Below are 22703 nucleotides of genomic sequence, written 5' to 3' on the forward strand. Positions count from 1 at the left end.
AGTCAACACAAGACAGCTGGAAATCCCGACAGCCAAACATTTCCAGTGTGCAGACTTTCTCCCATAGCACTAGGAGTCATTTAGGAATTTTTCCAGTTTGGTAATCTTCCATCTCAAATGTAAGCCGTCAAATCTTCCTGATTAGAGCAGGCTGTTTCAAGCCTTCTTAAGAGCAAATGTGCTGGAGACCACCAAATCCCATTCAGCCATGTAATTTCTCCATTACTGAAATGAATATTATAGACTACCTTTCAGAAATTTTTTAAATGGATATTTGGGTGGAAAAGGAATAGAGTGGTAACCTATGTGTTAAATATCAAACCAATTCAATCAAAAATATCCAATGTCATGCTTTGAATATAGCATGGAATTGTGTAATCTCAACGCAGAAACCAGCCAGTAGAGATAAGATCTCAGAGAATACAGGTGTCTGCTTGGAGGATCAAATTTTATCTGTAGATCAAGAGCTGTTTCATTTCTCTTCTCCCATCTCCCCTAAATCCTGTATACCATCTTCTGTCACACTATAAAGTAGCTTGATAATTCACCATTCTCAGAAGCATGGGAGCAAACACCACCTAACGGTCTGATAATCATTCATATAACGAAGGCCATTAGCATTACACAAGCAAGATAGCAAATGGATAAATCAGAATGAAAAAAGTTGGAATTGTATTTTAACTTCTCCCTTTTGCTGCATCAAATAATGTTTTTTCAGAATTCCTTCTAAATTCTTTTTGGGTTATTTTGGTATAAGGTTCCTGACAGATGAAAGACATGAGATGTAAAGATTGGTTATGGCTTTGGCGAGTGCATTATTTGGGACGTTCATTCTCCAGGCATGATGAATTTCATCATGGAGTGATTGTTACCATTTTCCAGGTTCAAATAAAACTGTATCCTTAAACCACTTGCAGTTTCTTGTACTATGTTGTCTTAAGCAATCTGTCACAGAATTTCACAACTCTGCTTATGAGAAATCTTCTCATTTCTATCTCTGTTTATTCACAGACAACTTCAGTGTTTCGTCCTTGAACTGAATAGTTTGTGTCCTTGGTCCTGCAAAGTTCTTTGGTCTCCCCACAATTTGTGCCCTTTGCTATGCTTACAGAGCTCAAAAGGGCCCTTAGTTTAGTAGGACAAATAAACTGCCTTTCAGAATAAAGTCACTCAGTAATCTTTTCTGCATCTATTCCCATTTGATTGTGTCCTCCTGGAGTATAAATCCCCAGAACTCTGTGTTCTACTTAGTCTTCTTGTGCTTTGTACAGTAGCATTAACATGACACCCTCCCTCATGTATTCTAGAATTTCACTTTGGTTTTAACAGCCTTATCGTGCTTTCCTCTCAAGGAGATCTGGCACCGTCTTTTCTATTACTGCCAGCTGCAAAGCTCTAAGTTTACAGTAGGATTTATTGTTTTAATCCCAGCACACATGAGTCTGAAGTAACACAAGTGGGATGAACTCGTACAAAGTGCAGTCTTTAAGATAATCTGAAAGAGCTCAAACTTGTTTGATACACAAATTTAATTCCAGCATGGTTGTGCAATTTATTGATGAAAATATTTCTTAAGGGATAGTCCAAGGATCCTGAGTGAGAAACTTTAACCATCCTAAACAAATATCTCCCTTTAAGCTAATTTGTGACCCACTTGTATTTCTATTAGCTGTATTCATCTCTATCTTTCCCATTTTAAACAACAACTTCCCTTGTGTGTTTTTATCCAAACCTTCACTCAAACCTCTCTGTACAAATTATTACAAAACTTAGTCTAAAAATGTTAATCTAAGTAACTCTAATTATTTAAACTGGTACATTATTTGTATCTTCTTTCTGTGTATATTTAGCTATTATTAATTTCAAAATTTGTTAAGTCTGTATTAGACAAGTGAGACTGTAAAGGTCTGTTTACCTTTGACAAGCACCATTTTCAGTGCTGGTGAATACACAATACCTCTCAGACACACAGTGCTTTCTCCAAAATTTCTTGCATTTGCCTTGCCATTCTAAGTCTCTGTGTAACACAGTTTCTACCTCTAACCACACAGACACCAGTAAACATCAGATTAACTTCATCATACAAACACCTGAGGCAAAGTACTCGTGTTTTGACAGAATGATTTTCTTCTCATAATGCTAATTTCCATCTCTCAGACCTTTTCCTCACCAGTTTATACTGATTAATTGTAAATGTGAGTAACTTTTCATAGTCTTACCTTGGGACCTGCTGGGCCATTTAATCCAGGTACTCCAATATCTCCAGGAAAACCCTAAATAAATCAGACAGACAAATGATTTATAGCCTAGGAATGTTTCTAACATGCATGTTTTGATTCTGTCCATTCGCTTAACAAACCTGAATTGTAGAAAAAAGAACTAGATTTGTTTTACCATTCCCAAAATGTCAAAATCCATTAAGCACCCTTTCAGGGTTTGGATAACTGACAGATTTCAGACAGCTTTCATTAAACTCATTTTAGCAGATGTCAGTATGGGTTTCAATTCTCTTAACACAAGACTTTTTAACCACTGAAAAGCGCTTATGATTAAACCATTGGACTGGTCTTGATACAGAAAATACTCATAAAATAGCCAATACCAAGTCTTGTATTTACAATTTCAACTTTAAAAAACTTGTAAAATATAAGCTTAAACAGCAGCTGGAGTCCTTTAATCCTTGCCCTCACTTTAAGGGCAAGATCACTGCAAAATTAGGAATATGGTAAAAAGCCTTTTGCCTCCAAATCAGCAGGAGTTAATCCAGGTCTGACTGGCAGTAGATGAAGGTCACTGGCATGCAGTGTTATTTGGAATAAGCTTTTGTGAAATACTGTTTGGTGTAGGTCTGGCTGTTGATAAAGAACACCTATAAATGAAATAAATCAAATAAGAGGATAAATAAGAGGATATCATTAAAGATTCAAGAGCCCCTTTTTATGCTAACTGTGAAAGAGGTCTAAAAATTGTCTCTAGGTGGATAATAGTTAGCCATACTTTATTCTTCCAGAACAACTGAACTTCAAACAAAGACAATCAATTTCTAATGACTATTCATAATTGGCTAAAATCATACTGACAAAAACAATCAAAAAAACCTAAAAAGAGAAAATACTAAGCAAACAAACAAAAGAATTCAGGTTTACCAGGTAAAGAAAAATCACAGAAAAGTAGCAAGTTTGGAATAAAAAAATACAATCCCTTCACCCTCAGCTAGAGTAGTAGAGCTGCCACACCACCATAAATAATATTTAGTACATCAATATTTCTATTTGCAGATCTCTTCCATTTTCTTTTTATGACTTGTTCCTAGCAGTATGAAAAGTTTGAAAAAAAAACAACCAAACGTTGACAGGATAAAAACATTTAACATGCTTTATATGGTAAGTCAAACACAAATGTATAAAACTTGAAATACTACTACAGTTTCTTAAGGAAAACCAAACACTTTAGTATTAGCTGTTGAATACTAATAGGTCATAAAGCAAACACACTAAACACTGAAAAAAGAACTGAGCTGAGCATTCAGAGCAAATGGAACAACTCTAAGACAACATTTCAAAAAGCATCATGTTGGTCATTTCTTTTTTGCCATAAAGCAACTGATAGAGCTGCGCAACAACTCTTACATGCCTCTAGGTGGCACTTAAATGTGACAAAGGTGCCCTGGTACATTATTTTCATCACTGAATAACTCAAAATTTCTATGCAGTTTGTAAGAGGTTTTTGTTTTGTTCTTTAAATAAAAAACGCCGGGCAGCCCTATGTACTGAAAAACACTGAAGAGTTAGATCATGCTTACCTGAAATACACCATAAAATACGCCTTTCTTTGCTGATTCACTGACATTATACAGCTACACTGGAGCTATATATATCAGTGTACAATTTCCAGCTGCAACAGTTTTCTGCACAGGCTACAATGAATAAAACCTCACTTGATATTATGACATCTAGGGGAGGTTAAAGAGTAGGGTCTGGTCTTGCCATCAGCCAGAACCCTGACTGCTGGCAGGCTACACATTATTTTCAAAATCTTGCTGCAGAGGTGGCCTTTTGCCAGCAGAACACTTAAGAGTTCATTTGGTTTAATCATACTACAGAGCATCAGAAAATAAATACAGTGATCACCTGTCTGAAAGCATTGGTAATTTAATCTCACCGTGGAATTTGCTTTTTGTGCAGAACAATTTAAATATAAATTTTGAAAACAAAGGAAATTAACATTTATTGATCTCATTCATATATAAAATACTTAATTAAAGCAATGCAAATGTGAGCAGGCCGCTACTATGTTTGTGTTTTTGTTTTATAGTGAAGTTGGTTCTCACAGAGATGAAGAAACTACAAAGACTGTTGCTTTTCTTTTGTTTGTTTTCCTGTTCTGCTGCTAAATAGAAGCAGAGTATCAAACATTTGGAAGTCACGTTCCCTTACCACTAGGAATTCTCTTGCATTTAAAGAATCTTGCTCATTCCAAGTGGAATATGTGGAAACCCACATGCCATTTGCCAGCATTGCACCCTTTGGCTTCCCAGCATCTCTCAGTGGGTTGGGGATGTGAGTTGTGGTGCAAGGGCAACAGAGAGCAAACATAGAATCATCTCTCTTGAGCTGACAAATGTTCTTGCTTGGAAACAATCTTATCCAACAGCATTCTGTGTTTCATTTGGATGAATATTTAGAATACATTTTCAGAAGCAATACTGACTGAATGCTGCTACTGATCTTCAGCAAGAAGTTTCAGTGGAGCTTTAGTACTACTTATCAAATTGCCAAAGATAGATTTCTGCTTAAACCACAGTCTTTCCGAACTGAGAAAGTGAGAACTGCAAATTTGCATTCTCAAATAAATGCTTTTTCTTCTTCTTCTGAAAGGATGTGCTATCCAGAAAGACAATTCAATAAATCTTTTTTTTTTTTTTTTCTTAAAAAAGCTCAATGTCAGCATTTTTAAAGAGCAGAGACAAAACCCAAAACCTTCCCCCCTCCCCCCCAGCACACCTGCAATTCTTATTTTGGAAAGGATTTAGGAAGGAATCTAACATACAGATTACAAGCATACAATTGCAATTTATCAGGGAACAGAAAAAAAAAAAATAGCAATCATGTATTACAGTAGATATTACAGGAAATTTTCACAATGTGTCATTGCTAAGACATCAGCACAGTGATGCTGCTAGTTTGTATATATGCCCAGTTGCACAAAGCAGATGCGTTCAGCCACACTAAATGAGATGCTAGTGCATGATTTTCTTCTGAGAGACTAAGTATCTAGTGGAATCTATTCCATAGCATGTGCTAAGCCCTACACTGGCCCTCCCAAACACCTTTTCCACAGACATGCTTGGCTGCTTTATGACCAAGAAAGTGGCTAATGATTCATAGCAGCACTGGCCACCAATCAACGTATTGAGGATGGAGTCTTGATGCATTCTGGAAGTCTACAATACAAAATAGGAAGAGCTTACACAAGAACTTCAGTGCAGTTCTGCTATCTACCAACATTAAAACAGAGGCATCAGGGAAGGTGATGCTGCAAACTGTAGCAAATTTCCATTAAATCATCTGCATGTCCATGCAGATCCCACCACATCTAGACTTCAGACATGTGCCAAAAGGAAGAATTCTCAGATTTATTTCTTATAAGATAAGCAGGAAAACCTGAAAAGAAAATCAGTTCTGGTGTTTAAAATACAAATCTAAGACATTTTTTCCCCTCACTCTAGGCATATTCAGAACTCAAATAAATATATTGCCCTAACAAAGCAGTGCAAATCAAGTTTGATTTATTTGTACATCCTTTCACTTCTAGGGTGAGAGTATCTCAAGACAAGTCTGCCTGAAAAGGAAAGTCTCCAAGATCACAAATGAATTGCAATATGAAACAGAAGATTGTTATTACTGCTTTCATGGCATTGATTGTACAAATCACAACATCATGTGATAAAACATACATTGAAAATAAACTTGTTTTCTCTTTTGAAATGAACAACTCAAAGAAACCAGTGATTCACTTAGAAAATGCTTGTCTTTCTGACAATTTATTAATCAAATGCAACTTTTTCCTTTGCAAGCTACTGCATTTTGCATGAGGCAAAGCAGCTGAATCCTGTCCGAGTATTTTTGTGGAAGAATAAAGTTAACAACTTCAGATCAAAATAATGCACAGATGAACAAAGATCTATTGAAGAGAATGACTACTCCTTCTCCGCTCCAGATGAAACCCATTTGTAATACTCAGAGCATATCTGAAGGAAACTATCACCATTCTTGAGAGATAATTCACTGTGATTAGTAGAACAAAATTCACCTATAAATATTCTGAAAACACACAGAAGCCTGTTAAATTTTTTTCTAATTTCATTCTCACTAGGAATGACCACTGCACACTTCACTGTATGAAGTATGTAAAAAGCCAAGATCCTGGGAGAAGGAGAAAAGCTTGTCGGGCTTGACCTGCTAGTTGCCTGTTTTTTGGAAGAAGCAGCATGATTAGAAATACGACACTAGGATCATCTTGTAGGAAAACCTGCACTTAATTAGTCATATTTCATAGACCCAGCTGTGCCTGAATAGCTGCTGGCAACAAAAACTGACTTATTTTTGTAAGAGCAAGTAAGAGAGAAAGTAAGACACTATCTAGAGTTCTAAAAGAAAAAGAAATGCAAACCAATTCTGGAATTTCTGAGTTTTTCAAGATCCCAGTATAGTGCTGTCCTAACTCCCTGTTGTTTTGTTGTTGTTTGTTTTTGTTTTGTTGTTGTTGTCTTCTTTTCCTTTTTTTTTTCCTCCTATTTCAGCATATAGTGACTGTGTTTTTATTTCTATACAGAAGAAAGGCAGAACTTTTACTTATACAGATCAATGTTGTGTTACCAAAGTGAGGAGAGACATCACTTTGCAGTCTCAAACCTTTTACCATTTTGTAGACGAATGTCCAGAGGAAAATACTGGGGCGCTCTCATTTAAATTACTTAACATGATGCATTTAATTTGCCTTAAAATGGCTGGAGTATTTTTGACCACCTGAGCAAAAGAAAATGCCATCTCCTGTAAAGTCCACAGCATTTTTCCTTGTATTTCTTGGTATAAATGCCCCAAAGCACCCAAATGAATGATTCAGTGACAGAATCACTTTTTCTGTACACTTTGGTAATACTGTAGTATTACACCCGGTTCTCAGGCGGCTGCTGAGCCAAATTCAAGTCCTTGGCGATTCTTCCTGTGTCACTGGTGTTTATTCTTCACATTCTTTCCAAATAAAGTTATTTTGTAGGAGATAAATAAGCAGCAAGGCTTGGAGAATCCCATTAGTAAACATGCTGTAGAATTCAAGTATTTGAGAAAACATGTGAGCCCCATTCAAGGTGCAAGCTCCTAAAACTGATTCAGATAAGAATTAATCCTAATCACATCAACAAATAAGCTACTTATTTTACTCAAGGATTGCATATATTAATGTTTCATATAAAAAATAAGAGCCAGAAACTTTGTTTCTTTATGGAGCAGAACACAGAGTAAAACAGAGTAAAACAACAGAGTAAAAAGTATTCTCTGATTCAACTATGTCAAGAGTCTTAGAGGTAAATGCACTTGCTTCATAGATCTCAGTAATTTAGAATATTCAGTTTATCAAGCAATTTCTTACTTCAGGGCCTGGGGGACCCAATGGTCCTTGGGATCCAGGATCTCCAATTTTTCCCTTAAGAAAGGGGAAACAAATTTTTGATTAATTAAAAACAGCCAACCAAAACAACACCACCACACACAAAAACAAACAATCCAAAAAACCCCAGAAGGTTGGTATTAAGATTTTTAAAACCTTTGTCATGGGAAAAATCCATGAAAGTGGTGAAATGACTTTTCAACTTAATAGGAAAATCAATGTCTCCTCTTTGCATCTAACTGTAGTAGTTCTTCATATCTTGTTGAAGTCAGAAGAAAAACACCAACTAGTTTTAGACAAATAAAAGTGGAAGCTTTGGGCTGGTCCATATAGTTATATTTTAAGTTTTGCATCATATGTAGCCGTCTCAAAAATAAAGAACCATTCATTTTTCCAAAGTTGGAAATAAGTGTTAGAGAGACTGGCTTATAAACCTATCTCTATAGCTTAACAGTCATTTATGGCCAAGAAAGATAATGGCAGCTTTGTCATTAGCATTGCAAATATTATTGCAAACTATTAATATTATAATTTGCTCAACAGGAAAATTGGACCCTTTCCAAATGCAACAGTGACTTTAAGGTATATCTTTTCTTCCACATTTTTAAACATTTGCTGCTCAGAAAAATGCTTAACACACATATGCATTTTTAATTGAAAACAAGCCAGTTCCCCATAGAAAGTTAAGCAAACTTCCATAAGCATTTTGGAGAACCGGGGTTTATATTATATATATAGAATTTGAATTTGTAAGTCTCAGAGTCTATGACAAAAAATGAGACCGGTGTGATTCAATCTTTAAAAATATTAGCTAATGACTTTTAGTTCTACACAGAAAGGAGGCCATTAGCAGAGCTAAGAACAGGTGAGAACAAAGCCAGGTAACTCTGCTGCCTCAACACTGACAATCCCTGCAGAAGTGCCAGCACTATACATGTAGTGCTTTTAAACTGCTACCAATCAGTAAATACTTGAATTCATGACTAACCCCACCCCTGTGAGAAATGACTGGCCATTATTACGAGGATTTCCCACACTCTCTCCAAATCCACCTAGCCCAAATGGTCATCTTGGAAGCTCCCAAAGCTGTCAGTGGATTTGTTTCTAACATTACGGATGTGTAAATGAGTACCACAGAATGACTAGCATAATAAGCACTTCCATATTAAAACCAGATGCATCTACTGAACTCTGTAATACTGTCTGACACACAAAAGCAGCTTGGACCTTCTTTGTACTTCTTGATGTAGGTAGCTTCTAGAATATTGTATCTGTCAGGAACATAAAATACAAAGTAGCATCCAATACAGTAACATGTAGTGATACATTGAGAGTAAAAATGTATGTTTCAGCTTACTTGGGGTCCTGGTTTTCCCCTGATTCCTGGAAGTCCTGGTGAACCAGGAGCACCCTGAAAAAAAAGAAAAATAATAAAAAGCAAGCCACAAAATGCAAACAAAACCATATTGTGTTACACTGAAAACAACAGCTTGCTACACTTTGCTGTCCAAAATAATTAAAGAAAAACTGTAGAATCACAAATGACTTCTAACATCCAGCTCTCAACCAGAGTTCTCAGGGGATGGCTTAGGGGATGGTCTAGGAAAGTTGGACCACATGCACTGCGAGCCACAGCTGAGCCAGGTGAGGTGCAGAGGAATCTCAAGGTTCAAGAGAAAACCCCCCTTGCAATACTTAACAGATCTCAGGTTACACCATAGTTATTTTATTTGATGTACCTCTTAAAAGATAGCAACCAGAACTCTCTGCCCATGCTCTTTACTTGTCTTTGTTCACTGCTTTCCCCAGTTAAATTTTAATTAGAGTTTCTTAAATGTTAATTCAATGACATCCAGTAACTACTACTATACTTTTTCCCCCCTATGAGGCTGACATAGCATTTTAAGACTCAGAAACAAACAAAAAAAGTCTGAAAACAGACAATTCTGTAAAAAAAACACCCTATAGGTTACCTTGTCTCCAGGGTACCCCTGATCTCCTGGATCTCCTGCAAGGCCATGCTCACCCTAAACAGTACATTTTATACAGACAGATTTGTGGTTTAGAAGTAGATAAGGGGAAAGATTAATTCAACATTCATCACTGAAGATCTCTGAATAATGGAATGGACAATAGCACAGGATACTGTTAAGTATCCAAAAGTTTGTCTAAATTATCAGGTCTGGTTCCGAAGTACTTTTAAAATTTTAAGTTGAAAGAGATAGCAAACTGAAAGCAGAACCAGAAAGCTTTGCGAAGCAGCTAATTTTACTCAAGATTCAATGAAAGGAGTTTGAAATAACTACATCTCTGAGATAATGGAAATATTTAAATCACCTTATCACCTTTCATTCCAGGCTGTCCCATATTCCCTGGAAGACCCTATTAAAATGAAGGAAACAAAAATCCAGTGTACGCCTGTCATTTGGAAGGCAGCATAGAGACCTGGTTGCAGGAACGTTCAACGCCATACCATGGGCCCTGGAATTCCTGATGATCCGATCGGTCCTGCTGGCCCCACATCTCCCTATGGGACAGCAAAAAAGGTGGTTACATTAAACATTTGACAAAGTGGAGCAACTTTGAGACCAGTAACTCTACCATTTTCTGTACCACAGAGAGAAAACAGAACCTTTTTCAGGCTAACAGCTTCACTGAAAAGTATTCATAGTATAAGCCCTTTATGGTTCCCACCCACTGCAGCAGGAATACCAGCAACCAAAAGTCCCTCTTTTCTTGTAGGATGTATCAGAGAGCAGACAGTGGTGCACAGTGCAACGCAGGATAAGGAAGCCTTCTCTGTACTGCATCTACGCGTTCAGTGAATGGCTATCCCTATTAGGGTTACATGGCAACAATACTCAGTAAACATTGAATTTGGCTTAAAGGAATGATTCTACTTTCAGTTGTGACAATGTCTGGGGTTTCTCATCTCTCAGTTACTTCTATAAGTTTAAACAGAGATACGATTACCCCTACATATGAATTACAATGCTAACATAAAATCTGATGAGTATGCAGCTTTTTCTATTCTAATATACCTTCAATCCTTTCCAGGATTTAAATCTATAGCTTCATGACAAAACAAAACAATAAAACAAACAAAAAAAGAACCAGAATTTTAAAAATTGAGAATCTTCAATGATCAACACAACAACACCAGTAATATTAGTGAAAGACTGTGAACAAAACATGAAAATTGATCCAGCAATAGCTAAAACTATGTTACAGAGGGGGAAGCCTATTTTCTGCATATTCTGCCTCTGAAAAAGAAGGGGAAAAGAACAATAAAAGCCTTGTTCCTCTGTGGCTATGCAGGAATGTAGCTACAAATATCAATACAAATACCTTCACCTGAATATGTAATACAGAGTTTAGATCACTGATAAGGAAAGACTTGAGTAACTATTTGGAACTGCCTTCTGCCTACAACAGCCTTGCTGTATGGTAGCACATGTTCAGTTTTGTTCAAATCAGCTAGCAGTCGGGAAACAAATGACTTCAGCCACACAAAGCATGTTTATTCCACTACTTCCCTGTGTCAAATGAAACAAAAGCAAGTTTCTTTTACCTGTCAAAGATGACAGAATACTAGGTGAGGAAAAAAAAAAATCAGTGCTCCCTAGTATTAGGAAATTTTTTATAGAAGGAAAAAAAAAAAAATCTTTTTTAAAAGAAAGATCACTACTGATAACTTCACTTGCAAATTCCCTCAAAGTTGCTGTCCTACTAATACTCACAGCAGTATCTTCTCGAGATACTGAGAACTGGCATATTGCCTGAACAAGGGCCACAAGAAAACAGAGGCCAGGGTGCACAAATCCATTTGGACAGCAGACATAATATGGGAACAGGGCTGTACCACACAAGCCATCTGTGGTGATGCGAATCTCAGGGGTCTTGGTGAAATTCTTCTGCAGTTTGAAGATCACAGTGTTCCCTTGTAAAGAAATTCTGCAACAAAGTAAAGCTCTTCCAGTCATCCTCCTGATGGGGAGGCTTGGGCATCAGAGCACTTATATGATGTAGTATGGAGTCTCCAACAGATGGTGCATGATAGTACATTTTCCCAGTCATGCCCGTACACTTGTAGTACCCACACAGGAATCATGCCATTAGATACCGATGTCCTCCTTAGCTGTGTTCTAGTCTTATTTCAAAATCACAGTCAGACTCTTTGATGCCCTAGAAACTTACAAAGCTGTTCAGAAATCCATAGCAAATATTGCTGCACTATTTTCCTTGGCTGCAAAATCTTACTGCTTCAGAAAGCGACCACAGAATTAATTTCTGCTGAGCAACATTTCTAACATGTCTTGGCTCAATGAAAGAGAATACCTTTAAAAACACTCCAAGATATCCATAATATCTATTAAGCTGTCAGAAGAGTACCCTATCTTACTGAGCTTTATTTGCACTTCATAAGTACTTGTCTGTACGTATTTTTATTCATTCGTCATCTCAAGCAATAAACTCTGTTGAAAATAGTTCATTTGCAAAATCATTTCTGCCTCTTAAAATGTCTGTTTTTCAGTGCAAATATGTACAGCTCAGCTACAAGCACAGGTGTAGAAATCAAAGGTGCTCTCTGCTCCATCAAGGACCCGTAATTCCTTGAGGTCAAATGGAGCAGCATCAGATGATGTAAAATCCCCGGCACTTTATGTGATGGGGCATGTCAAACTAATTTCAACAAAAGATGTGAACATCAGCATGTGCCCTGCAAAGTGCTGTTCCAAATCATCACACTGCAAAATTCAAAATCTACAAACAAAAAGAACTCACTTAGTAATCGAATGTGATAAGGAAATATATAATTATATGTCTGTTCCTGTTCTTTACCTTTTGTCTTTTGAGTACAAGTTACACAGAGTAGGAGAGCACATAATCTACCTTTTACATAGGCAGAACAGAGCAAAGGGGCACCAGTGTATAAATGGGAGCTAGCATGCCATTCACGTGGAGCTCACAGGCAGAATGTGTGGTCAAAACCTAAATATGCCATCATGTTGGGTTTTTTGGTCATTCTGGTTATATTTTTTTTGAAGCTCACAAATGGTTAAGACTTCAGCTGGTTATTGACTATAATTTATTTTGCAGAAAAGTATTGACACTCAATTGCAATATAAATGTCTGCAACTCAGCAATATGGCAAATAGAGCTTTGACCTTGGATACACTTGTACTCTTGAATTTTAGGAAGGGATAAACTGATAAACAAGTTTAAGACAAAATAATCAGAAGCAATAGGCTTTAAAAAAAAAAAAAAAAAAAAAAAAAAAAAAAAAAAAAAAAAACCTTTTAATACACTTATATAATTGTCAAAATCCTTCAGATAAAATTCCAGTGAACACCATGTAAGGAAGAAAAGCAAACTATAATTCAAACCAAATTCTCAGGAGTGCGACTTCTAATGGGCCAGCTGGCTCAAGTATGTCAGCTGACAAGATTGCAACAAATTACATTTGCATGATAAAGACTGGAAGCCACAGTGGCTCCTTCACCAAGTTTGTGCACCTTCACCATAGCAATGCCACAACAATCCCAATCAAGTAGGAAGAGACTTCCTAATAGGAATATTTTTTTGTTATAATTATGGTGTTAAGAAGGTGATGACTGCTGAGCTGTCATACTTCAAAGGAAAAATTAGATGATTATCAATGTAAACTAACAAGCTTATCAAGATAAGACAAGCTTATGTTTCTCAAGTTATAAAATAAAGCTGACCAAAGAAAAACAACAGTCTACATTGGACGCAGTCATGTCTTTCTTAACTTGTTTATAAACATGCTATTTGCTCTTGTGTTGTGAACTATGAATGCTGCAAGGTAGCTGGCCTTGACTCAGTCAACACTGAAAAACAGACCCAGGTTCTTTACCAGTAAACACATGAAGTACTTGAATAATGAAGTAATTCTACGTGGTACAAGAGTATCTCAGTCAGCCCCACTTCCTCTGCAACATATTCATGTCACAGATCTTCTCTGGTGCAACTGCATTTAAATAAATGCAGTTTGAAAAATCACAACGGGCAGCACATTGTTTAAAAAAAATATATAAGAAACCTAAACATGAAACTGCATTCAAAAAGTAATTCATAGAGTTTGGAAGCCACATACTGGAATGAATGAGGGCTGTAGACATCCTTAAAAAGGATGCCTGAAAGCACTGCACACTTTCAGAAAGTAATACTGCATCTAGAAATAGAAACTTGAAAAATATGGTTATTTCCAATAAAAGATCTAGACACATCAGATTAGAAATAAGCACACAAAAATCGAACCAAATAAAGAAATGTTTCATACCCAGAGATACTATAGTGATTTTATATTGCTGTTTCAATTATCACTATCTAATCCAATCTGTTTGTATAACTGTCAGAATATCTGGATTACTGTATTTATTTTTATTAATTCACAAATACAAAAGACAAAAGTTCTAATGAAGCCACATCAAAATTATAATAAGTGCACACTCACTCTTAGCCCTGGAAATCCAGGAGGACCAACACCACCGACAATTCCCTACAAAGGCAACAAATTTTAGATTTTAATAAACGTGTACTCACTCTTAGTGATCTGAAAAGAAAGTAAATTGGGATTCATACGGGAGGGTCCTACAAGTGACTGCTTCTATAAAGCGTCTGACTGCAAAATTGGATAAAGGTATTTGAATCATGAAATCATCCCTGCATTACCATGGAATATACAGTTTTTTCTACCTTGACGTTTCAAATGGAAAGAATAAAAACAAAACTTTGGGGTAGAAAAAAAGCAAGCAGCAGGAGAGTTTACATAGATTCCTTTAAAACATAAATGGAACAACAGCTCAGTCCATTGAAAGACCTTTGGAAAATACTCGCTTGATGGCAAATTATTTCTTGATATAAACTATATATTTGCATTATCTTTAAAAAGAAATTTAGTAGTAGTCTGCTACCATCTGTGCTGTGCTCAAGTTTATCTCAACTGAGGCCAACATTCTCAGCACTGCAGAAAACAGAGCAGCCAAGTCCATCAGTGCAGCAGTCCCTGCAGCTGCAACTCTGGCCCCTTGCCTGAACAAGCCCTGCAGGTAGAGTCTGGGGGGAGAAGTGTTTCTGCCTGTTGTCAGCAGCAAAATCAATTGTCTTGACAAATTAGAAGGAACTTGTCTGCAAATATTTTTGTTCCAACAGGCTTCTTGGTAATAGGTAAGTCTACTCTTGGATCCAGTTTTTTTTCTGAGTTTATTTCTGTTAAAGTAGTACTCCTCCTCAGATCTTGTGGAAAAACATCTCTGCCCTATCAGGAAAGGATGGAGACTGAAAAGTACAAGGAGGGAGGGAAAAACTCACTGTTTTGGTATCACTGGCAATCAGCAGGTCACACAGACCCTCATAGTGCCCTCTGTGTTGTCATTGCCTGACATTCTCACGAGGGGAATTTTGCCTCAGTGACCAGAAATATAATTTTATTTTTTTCCTCAGTGTTCCAAAATGCTGGCACCAGAGAATGGTGACAATGTCATAGTTTTGTGGTGCTGCTGTCAATATTCCACATCATAACATCATGTGCAGTGTGGATCATCCATACTCCAGTTCCGTAGAGCAACATTTCTAAAATAAATTCCTAATAGGAAAAGGCAGGCCGTCAGCAAGAACCCATTTACTGACTCTGGTCCACATAAGAACAGCCTCTAAAGACAAACGGATTGCAATTTCCAAAGCATCATCCAGCAATAAAAGCTGATTTAAATCAGCTGCTCTTTTGCCCAGCACTTACTGGCTGTTTGTCTGGCCCAAAGCCTTTTCACTGGTTTCTCATATCAAATGAAACTTGAGTTTTGAGTCTGCTGCCAGGGCTTCCTTGCAAATGCAGTGTGACAGCAAAGCTCCCTTGAGAGCAGCCAGTAAAGTAACTTGACTCTGCTGCAGTTTGAATACCACTTTAAGCCTGTGCACACTGCCAAGGACAAAGCTGTTATCACACCAATTATAACACAGTAAATGACATACTTGTATCCAAAATGACATAACTGTATTCAGTAGCAGTTCAAACGACAAAATGAACTATCAAGCCCAGAAACATATGAACACTGCAGTTCTGGCACACAGGCAAACTCCCAATTGCTAAGGTGAACCTAGAATAATTATTTAATTAGCAATACAAAATCATATTTAATGCAATAATTTAGGAAGACAAAAACATTCATTAGTAATGCAATGAGGACAGTAAGACATCTGATTCTCTGGGAAATGCATGCTCTTGCTAGCCAACAGGTTCTTTTCTCTTTCTTTTAAAATAACTACTTATTACAAAACTATCTTGCACTTTCCACATGAAATTAACAGTCCAGTTAATTTTGAGTCTGTGAACTTCAGTATCTTTCTTTTCAAGCATAAACTTTTCTGTTTGAGAGGGGGGTTAATACTGAGTGTTATGTGGTTGGCTTTTTGTTGTTATTGTTCTTATTGTGTTTTTTTTTAAATGTAAATCATCATAACATGATACTTACAGGATTCCCATCTGGCCCTGGGGGACCTCTGTCTCCAAAGTCTCCTGGAAAACCCTAACACAGAAATGCATCTAAAGGACAAGCATTTTCAAAGGAAGGTCTAAACACCAAATTCCTGTATGTATTCAAAATTCAGATTTGAGCAAGAGGATTTAGTGAGAGAGGAGGAGGAACTATACAAATCAGCTATACAAATCAGATAGTAATTTGTTGCCTTATAAAATCATAGCCACAACCAACATTAAACATGATTATTTCAGTTTGGAATTTCTTTTCCTATTTAATACTTCAAGATTATTTTTCCTCCTGTACCCCACCATAGTCATTAAAATATTTGTCTTCTTCCATTATTCTTCCATAATTATTAATGGTGACAGACTCAGTGTGATTTTCACCCATTGTAGCATAGCATTATCCTTAACACTCGTCATAGCCTGTACCTAGAGACTGAAACAATAAGTCAAACCAGACCTATTAGCAGCTGATTCAATAAGTTTTGACTCCAGAGACTCAATTATTAAGACAAGGATTATCAAACACAAGAGTGCAGAAGAATTCTGACTAGCATAATCAATGGTCAAAGTTTAAAAGAAAATTTCAATTTCTTGCTTGAGAAGCAAAACGATATGGAAATACACCATCATCTTTGCTCTAACCCTACTTGCTGCCTCGTAAGGTTTTGCAGACTATTTTACTTATTTCCAATGGAACACAACGACATAACAAAAGTTAGGAAGGGGCCTGATTACCTACAGTCATCATAATCCCATTCTCAACCACATCTTCTAACAAATGCTGATAAAACTACACTAGTTACTGAAAAAAAGAAAGGAATAACTAACACAGGAAAACAGTCAGAAATGTCTGACATTGAAATCTACTACTGCTACTACCAGGAAATGAGTATTTCATTATATCAGAGTTACCTTCTAACAATATTATAAAGCATATGAAGGATGACTATCTATATTGTTCATATAAAACAAACAGAAATGGTTGTCCATAGCTATAATGGACTAGACTTTTAAATGCTCGCAAGGTCAATTCTGTCATATTGGCTGTTGCCTGTAACTAATCTCATACAGAGGAATACTACTTAAAAAAATTTTCCTTAAATGTGGTCAAACTATGCACATAAGAGCACTATCATGTTTACAGTACAGTACAGGACACCCAGCTAAACTTAATATTGCAAGCACATTATGCAAAGAAATGTGATACATATGCTTTAAAAAAAAATACTTCATAACCAAAGCATATCATATACACAATATAAAAATAAATTCTCCCTCTACAATCATTGGTTATCGAATATATTGTTCTATTTCAAGTATGCTAAAGATATTACAACTATGAATAACTAGTCACTAAACCTGCTAACTGGTAATATTTTTAACTTTACAGGTAGGATCCTTTGTCAAATATCAAACATGACAGCTGTCAGGCCCTTGAGGTGATAAACTAAAAGGGAATAAATGCAACTGTTAATGTTTTTAATCAGTGAAAGATCACAACCTCCTCCTTTATTATTCTTTATATCACTTTCTACAAGTGATCATTACACTCAAGATGTATCACATATCATGTAATCATATTCTACCACCAGTGAGAATATGTTTTCATCAGCATTATTATTGAAATGTTGTCCAAAGAAATAAGTTGCATACTAGAACACAAGGTCAGGAGCCTGACTTGAGGCACTATGCAATTTCCATGTCAAATTTCCTTCCACGACAACACCCTACAGCACAGCACTGTGGTAGTTAACTCAGGGATACTATGGCAAAAAAAACATCATTACATCTATCAGTGGGGCTAAAATAACTGATATTTTCTAAGTTCCCAATCCAGCAAAGTACTTCAAGCAAGGCTTAGTCCCAATATGAGTAGTCTATAATCAAATAAGTAGTTTATAGAAAGGATGTAGAATGAACCTTAGGACTGAGGAAAAAGCCAACATTACAAAGGAATCTGTACCAGATGAAATAGTTATGAAAACTGTGCAGAGGTGAGTTGGGTGCTCCGTCATCTCTATCAAACCACTTTGAGATGGTTTATATAATTCTAAGTCCTCATCAGAGCACTGTTTGGCACTGATAGAAGATCTGCTTTTGCAGAAGGAAAACATAACTGCTTCCTACAACATACACATCACCAGCTTTCAAAGATGGAAAAAAAAACTATGCAGTGGTGATCAGAAGCCTGTCTGAAGCCTGCCACTGCGAATGAAATACACAATGCTTTTGGAGTACCCTGCAGTCACCTCTTCTTCCTTTTCCATACTGAGCACAAGCTGTGCTTTTCATCCATGCTCACTGTCTCTTAAATGCAGCATAGGACACAGTGGCACATCTATCTAGTCCATGCCAGCTACCGTGATATATTGACAGCATTGACATCTCTCACTCAGCAGTCATATGCACACAAAACAGCACTTGAATCAAACTACAAGCAAATTAAATGTTATCTCAAGAACAGAAACACCCAGACCTGCTACCTGTCATGGTTTTGTAATGTTGCTGTCAATATTCCACATCATAACATCATGTGCAGTATGGATTTTATACTTTATCAGTTTGATATCAGCTTCAGAAAGAACAGTATCAACTTAATGGCACTTCAATCTGCATACCCTTCTTTACACTAAAAGCAACTTCGCTTGCTTTCTTTGTAGCAAGTTTTATGACTAGTATAAAACAACATAAGACAAAACATAACAAACAGAATCCTCCATAGTTTTCATCACATACACTTAGAGCCGTACGGTGGTAATCACACCACTCCTGCTGAGAATACTTAATCAGCATGGTAGATGGAGGTCATCTGAACTGCTAAGCACAGCTGAGTGCAGGCCTGGAGAATAGCATAGCAGTTTCCAGTTACAGACCATAAGCAATTTAAAATTGGAAACTCCTGGACAGCTTCAAAGATCTAAAATAATATGGTTGCAGCAAAAAACAAAAGACTTGGAATTGCAAACATACCACAGGAAATATATAAACAGAATCACAGAATTATAGGGGTTGGAAGGGACCTCTAGAGATCATCGAGTCCAACCCCCAAACACTGATGATGTGTATTTGGCAGATTGGTGTTTACTCTTAGCTATAGAAAAATATGCTAAGTAGAGGACACCTTTAATTTACCATTGTCCAAAAATACCATAGATTAGAAGTAGTTGATTTCCATTCAAAACATCAACAAAATCAGATCTCACAAAACTTGCATCATATCAGTATGTCAAGCTAACATTGATTTTATCAAATATATTTATGCGTTCCTGCCCTTTTTAAAAACAAAAACAACAAAAAAACCAAAAAACAACAACAAAAAACCCTGAGAGGGTTTTTATCAGTACTCAGTGATGAGAATCATCAGATTAAGCATCATTCACTTCAAACTAGAATTGCCAAATGGAATTTGCAATATCTCAAAGTAATATTTGGAAACAATGGAAAATTAAAAAAAAAATAAAGTTAATATTTTTCAACTGAGTAAAGCTATGGAGTGAATTATAGAGATGTTAACATTGGCAGTAGAAATCATAATCAGTATTAGAATTTTTACCTGTCTCCCTTTAGGACCTCTTTTTCCACGTAAGCCTGGAATGCCCTGAGAAAGAAATTGCCCATCATAACTAGCTTTTTTTTTTTTTTTTTTTCCCCTTTCTTTTTTACATCAGCTTAAATTCAAGTACTTAAGGCTGCCTTTGGAAAAGACAGCCTGAGAAGAAGCACGATTAAAAAAATAAAACCAGCCAAAACCTAGTTTTACTATGAACATTATAAGGCAGCTGACAAATTGCTTCAAGAAAAATAATCATGGATCTCAATGGTCCTAAGAACAATTCAAATAATAATTTGATGTGACCTATTCACATAATTTCCTAAACATCAGTTTCCTTTTAGACAAATTCAAGTAATTGGACCTTGTGCACTTTTCACAGTTTTAACACATATAATCACCTAAACATTAACGCTTCCTTGATGTTCCATCAGACCTACCCTTTCTCCTTCAGATCCTCTTTGTCCTGCCACACCTGGAGGTCCAATGAAACCCTAAATGAATAAGAACAATTCATGATTATAAGACTGCATTCCACCAGAAATGCTTGTCCCTCAGTGTTTGCCAACTGTGGATTAAAGATCCATGGATTAAATCCAGGCTTATTTGAAATTACCAGTGAAACTCAATTGATGTCAACATGACCAGGATTTACTCTCCAGCTAACAGCAGAAATAATTTCCTATTATATAGGTACTGAATAAGTTAACAAAGAAGTATGGACAAGATGTTCCAGTAAGTTAGGCTTGTAGACACTTTATTATAATATGTAAAACATGAAAAAGCCTATGAAACTAGACTTCTCTCTGAAACACAGCAGAGATGCTACTTATCTTCAATACCTTTGCCTGACTATTGCAATTTGCAAGCGCACTAGAAAGATTATCTTGTTGTAAGCAGAATGTTCTCCTTAAAGGGCAGTCACGGGATATTTCTCTCCCAGTTTTCTCTCAGGATGTCAGAAGCAGATGCTCTTGTAAAATTGTGTGGAGAAAGAAACATGCTGTTGGAATGGTGATTTAAAAAAAAAAAAAGTACAAGTGAAAATGCATTAAAAGATTCAAACCAAGATTGGAAGTTATTAGTTCTGAAAACAAAAATCCCTTGTTTTCTTCCTTCTCTCTAGCTCTGAGTATAATGTAATTTAGTTTTTTTCTTTTGTGCCACCTCCATGGCACAGTTGTGTATCTCAGCAGGGTACACCATTTTTGTTGCAAACTGTCTGTAGAATTCATATAAAGAACGTAGTCTTAAAACCTGACAAGTGTTCTTCACTCAAATTACTTATAATGTTAAACACCGGTCATTTTTGCCTTGTGTCAGCAGACAAGCAGTAACTTTTCAGGAAGTGACTACAATCACTTAATGCTTCATTGGCTGAGAGGAGAACGAGACAAAATGCACTTAGAATTTGAGGAAAAAATAAAGTGAAGAAACATAAACAGATACAATCCCTGAGGGTGTGATATCTGTTGGCACTTGATCCTGACAAACTCATTTTTCCCATCACTGTAATGAAAACTGACATCAAAATAACACATGCCCCCCCCCCCAAAAAAAAAAAAAACCAAAACAACAAAAAAACAACTAATAAACCAGACTAATATTTAAAAAAAAAAAACCAAAAACAGATAAGTACAAATTTACACAATAGGCTCTAATGGGTTCATGAGAACACAGCAAACTACTCAGCAACCTGTACAATACAAAGTCTTATATGATGCTTATGTGACAAGACTGTTTCCCTTTATCAAGCTTAGTAGCTGTTGCAGATTGCAATTGCCAGATACATATACCTTCCTGATAGCTTCCATCATGGAAGTAATGCTTCAGGCAGAAAACGTCCACTCCTCATTCCCAGCCCTCACATCCCCAGTTTCATTATTGACCTACTTTTCTTTCCCGTATGCATTCCGAACAAGAGGAAGACCAATAACAGGAGATTACTCACCATAGCAAAGAATGTAATATTATTTTGAAATAAACACTGATTTCTCACTTGCAAATTCTGTAAAGCCATAGGGATTCATTGGGCATATAACTGTCAGGAGTGAGTACAACTCCTCAACCACTTTATTACATACATTCTGCGTGAAAACAGACACATGTGCCAAAATGCTTTATATGATTACTTACCCTTGCACCTTTAGGGCCCGGGTTACCTTCTGGTCCAGCTAAGCCCTATAAAAAAAAAAAAAAAAAAAAAAAAAAAAAAAAAAAGTGAGTTGTACTTCATTTAAGTAAACAGATACGCTCTGTTGTCGACTATAATATAGCCTTCAAAATGATCACAACTGATGAGGGTGTTATCAACTGGTATATTGGGACCATGTTCAGAAAGGTCTTTCATTAATTCATAGCTGAATCTTAGATGGTTCCTTTACCTTACAATTACTTCTTCTTGGAGTAAACTTGCTCCAGATCTAGAGATCTGGATTTATGGTAACAAAATTTCACAGGGCTTTTCATTTTTTTCATATTTGGACATAATTCAAATTTATTTTCACACTAATATCATAGTAGAGCACATAGTCCAAATGCTCTAGGTATTTTATATGATTCAATACAAACCTATTATCGCCCATTAAAATATTGTAATGGAATTTTTAAATTCATAGTCATTACAAACCTAACTCAATAATCCAGTATTAGTCAATTTCACTCTTTAAGACAACATTAAAACTCAAAGTTAATAACTGAATTTGTCTCACATATCTTTATATAAGAAAGACAAGACATATTTCTACTTTGTCTTATTTGTATTGCTGGTCTGAGGTATCTGTTACCTTATATTAAAAAATAAGTCAGTATTTATGCAAGTGCTTGTATTTATAAGAAGTTCTTTTATAGTTTTACTTGTTCTCCTTCTCAACTAATAGATTTTTTTTTTTCCCCAACTTAGAAAATATTCTGTTTCCCTAAAAGGCTAAAGATGTAATTTCAGCAGCAAAGTAAATACACTAGGGAAAATCAGGA

The 22703-nt window shown here is 36.2% G+C and overlaps 1 protein-coding gene across 1 annotated transcript in view; it reads right to left on the reverse strand.

The window, feature by feature from the left end:
- Positions 1-22703, reverse strand: part of COL24A1 (collagen type XXIV alpha 1 chain) — a 110318-nt gene that overhangs the window by 57635 nt on the left and 29980 nt on the right. The window contains exons 10-20 of the mRNA XM_072343519.1: positions 21864-21908; positions 20168-20221; positions 19731-19775; positions 16164-16217; positions 14147-14191; positions 10142-10195; positions 10006-10050; positions 9642-9695; positions 9026-9079; positions 7651-7704; positions 2220-2273 (exon numbers count right to left, since the gene is read on the reverse strand). Coding sequence (XP_072199620.1) covers positions 2220-2273; positions 7651-7704; positions 9026-9079; positions 9642-9695; positions 10006-10050; positions 10142-10195; positions 14147-14191; positions 16164-16217; positions 19731-19775; positions 20168-20221; positions 21864-21908 — 558 coding nt within the window. The remainder of the gene's footprint in view (positions 1-2219; positions 2274-7650; positions 7705-9025; positions 9080-9641; positions 9696-10005; positions 10051-10141; positions 10196-14146; positions 14192-16163; positions 16218-19730; positions 19776-20167; positions 20222-21863; positions 21909-22703) is intronic.

This window comes from Excalfactoria chinensis, chromosome 8 (assembly GCF_039878825.1).
Source record: "Excalfactoria chinensis isolate bCotChi1 chromosome 8, bCotChi1.hap2, whole genome shotgun sequence".
In the NCBI taxonomy this organism is placed as follows: domain Eukaryota; kingdom Metazoa; phylum Chordata; class Aves; order Galliformes; family Phasianidae; genus Excalfactoria; species Excalfactoria chinensis.